General features: G+C 41.7%; 1 protein-coding gene across 1 annotated transcript; it reads right to left on the bottom strand.

Moving 5' to 3' along the window:
- Nucleotides 1–280: 280 nt before the first annotated feature.
- On the bottom strand, nucleotides 281–1,177 carry LOC109967722 (histone H1-like). The gene is given in 2 exon segments (XM_020613492.1): nucleotides 281–648; nucleotides 651–1,177. Coding segments are annotated over 2 exon segments (753 nt in total). The 5' UTR covers nucleotides 1,080–1,177; the 3' UTR covers nucleotides 281–324.
- Nucleotides 1,178–2,129: the final 952 nt, after the last annotated feature.

Raw genomic sequence — 2,129 nt, 5'->3', positions numbered from 1 at the left:
GCGATGTTTTAAGTTCACTGGGAAAACACTATTAACCTATTTTTCTGTATTGCGGTTAAAATTTTGTTTCCTTTATGTAACTTTTTTATTTTAAACTAAGTGTTCTCTCTGGCTTTTGACTCCTTACTTGAGTCCAAAAGAGAGCTCCCTATATATCTAGACCGTCTATCTATGCATAAATAGCAAATAAAAATCTACCTTCACACATAACTTGAACAACTAAAGTCTTAAATTGATAAATTTCAAAGCGGAACGTTTGCTCATCAGGTAAACATTTGGGTGGCTCTTAAAAGAGCCTTTTGGGTTAAACTGAGTTTAGTAGTTTTATTTCTTGGTTGGTTTCTTGGCAGCAGCCTTCTTTGCTTTTGCAGCTTTAGGCTTAGTCGCTTTCGCTGCCTTCTTCGGAGGAGCTGCCTTCTTAGCAACCTTCTTCGGACTCTTGGCTGTCTTCTTAGGCGTCGGTTTCTTAGCTGCTGGGGATTTCTTCAGCTTCTTGGGAGTCGCCTTAGCTGCTTTGGGCTTTTTGGCGGAGGCGGGCTTCTTGGCAGCTGCCGGTTTCTTTGCCGCTGCAGGTTTCTTTGCTGCCGGCTTCTTAGCTTTAATAGCAGGCTTCCTCACTGTCTTCTTAGGTTTTTCAGCCGCCTTGCTTGCCTTGAAAGAACGAAAGACCCAGAAGCCCCGGTTCCTTTGGTCTGAACCAGAGCACCTTTCTCCACCAGGCTCTTGATGGCGCGCCGGATATGGTTGCTTTTGTGTTCCACATCGTAACCATGAGCAGCTAGCGACTTCTTCAAAGCCACGTAGGAAACACCTCTCCGCTCCTTGGAAGCAGACACTGCCTTTAAGATAAGCTCACCAGCGGCGGGCCCGGACTTCTTGCTCGGCTTGGCTGCTTTCTTCTTCGCTGCTTTAGCCGGAGCGGCCGGAGCAGGGGCTGCGGGAGCTGGAGCTACTTCTGACATCGCGCTGTTGTATCGTTTAAACTGTGTCAAACTGAGACTGGTCAGATCTTTCGATCCCGACAGGCACTTAAACACACCATGAGGACCATGGAGAGTCAACCCAGCCTGCCGCTGCATCGTGCAGCAGGAACACAGTGACACTTGTGTTTTCTCTTTACCAATAAAGGTGTAAAATATACATTTCAAGAAAGTGCTAAACTGTGAGAATAAATCCAAACCATAGCGAAGAAGTTGCTCTTCGTATGGAAGCTATGTAAATCAAAATACTTGTTTGCATTTTGTTTGGGAAGCGTTTAAACCTCTCCCATCTGCCGCAGTGTGAAGTGTTGCTCTGTGTCTTTTCCCAGTGATTTCCTCCCTAAATGCTTTAAAATGCATCAGAAGCCCAATTAAACGAGTTTACAGCGAGAAGACATGTTTGTTCAGAGATCCAACAAAAAAAGAGCCAACCTCTGGTAATATTTGCCTATTAAACAGAGTTCATTTTGGTATCTGCAAACACACTGATGTTGGTGGAAGCAACTGACTGACTGCCTTCCTGACGGTGTGTTTCACGTGTTTACCTCAGTTGTTCTTATTTAGTTCACAATAAAATTATGTTTAAACCATAATTAAAAGTATATAAAATGTGTAATACAAACACTGCAACAACACAAAGGTCACATTGTGTTTATTAAGCTGCATTCAGTAGACTGACTCAGTTTGGGTTCATGTCCTCTGGTGCCCAGCCCCACTGTAATGCATTCTTTGCTTTTAGAGATCCTCAAAAATAGTTAAATACATTTTCTGATGACTGAACAGTATTGAGGTATTCATACTTTGAGTATTTCCAAGTTAGGCTAATTTACTCTTTTACACCACAGCTCAGAATCAGGTGTGTGAGGAGTTTGACTCTGGTTCTCGATGTGCATGTACAATGTTATTCTGTAAAGCAACAAGTACACAAGTGAACAAGATAAAACCAAGAGAACATGGGACATGTACTTTTTCTTCCACATTACTTTAGCAAGTTAGAGTTACTAGTTATTTTATGGATAAACATTTTACATTAAAATAAATAAATTAATAAACATAACTTGTTAAAAAATTACATCAGTAGCTCCCAAACTGTGTTTCAAGGAGCTCATTAGTAGTTCTACCAGACACATTAGGGGAAATGTTAAATAC

This window comes from Monopterus albus, unplaced genomic scaffold, assembly GCF_001952655.1.
Source record: "Monopterus albus unplaced genomic scaffold, M_albus_1.0 scaffold134.1, whole genome shotgun sequence".
NCBI lineage: Eukaryota > Metazoa > Chordata > Actinopteri > Synbranchiformes > Synbranchidae > Monopterus > Monopterus albus.
This window is presented reverse-complemented; position numbering and strand designations above follow the sequence as displayed.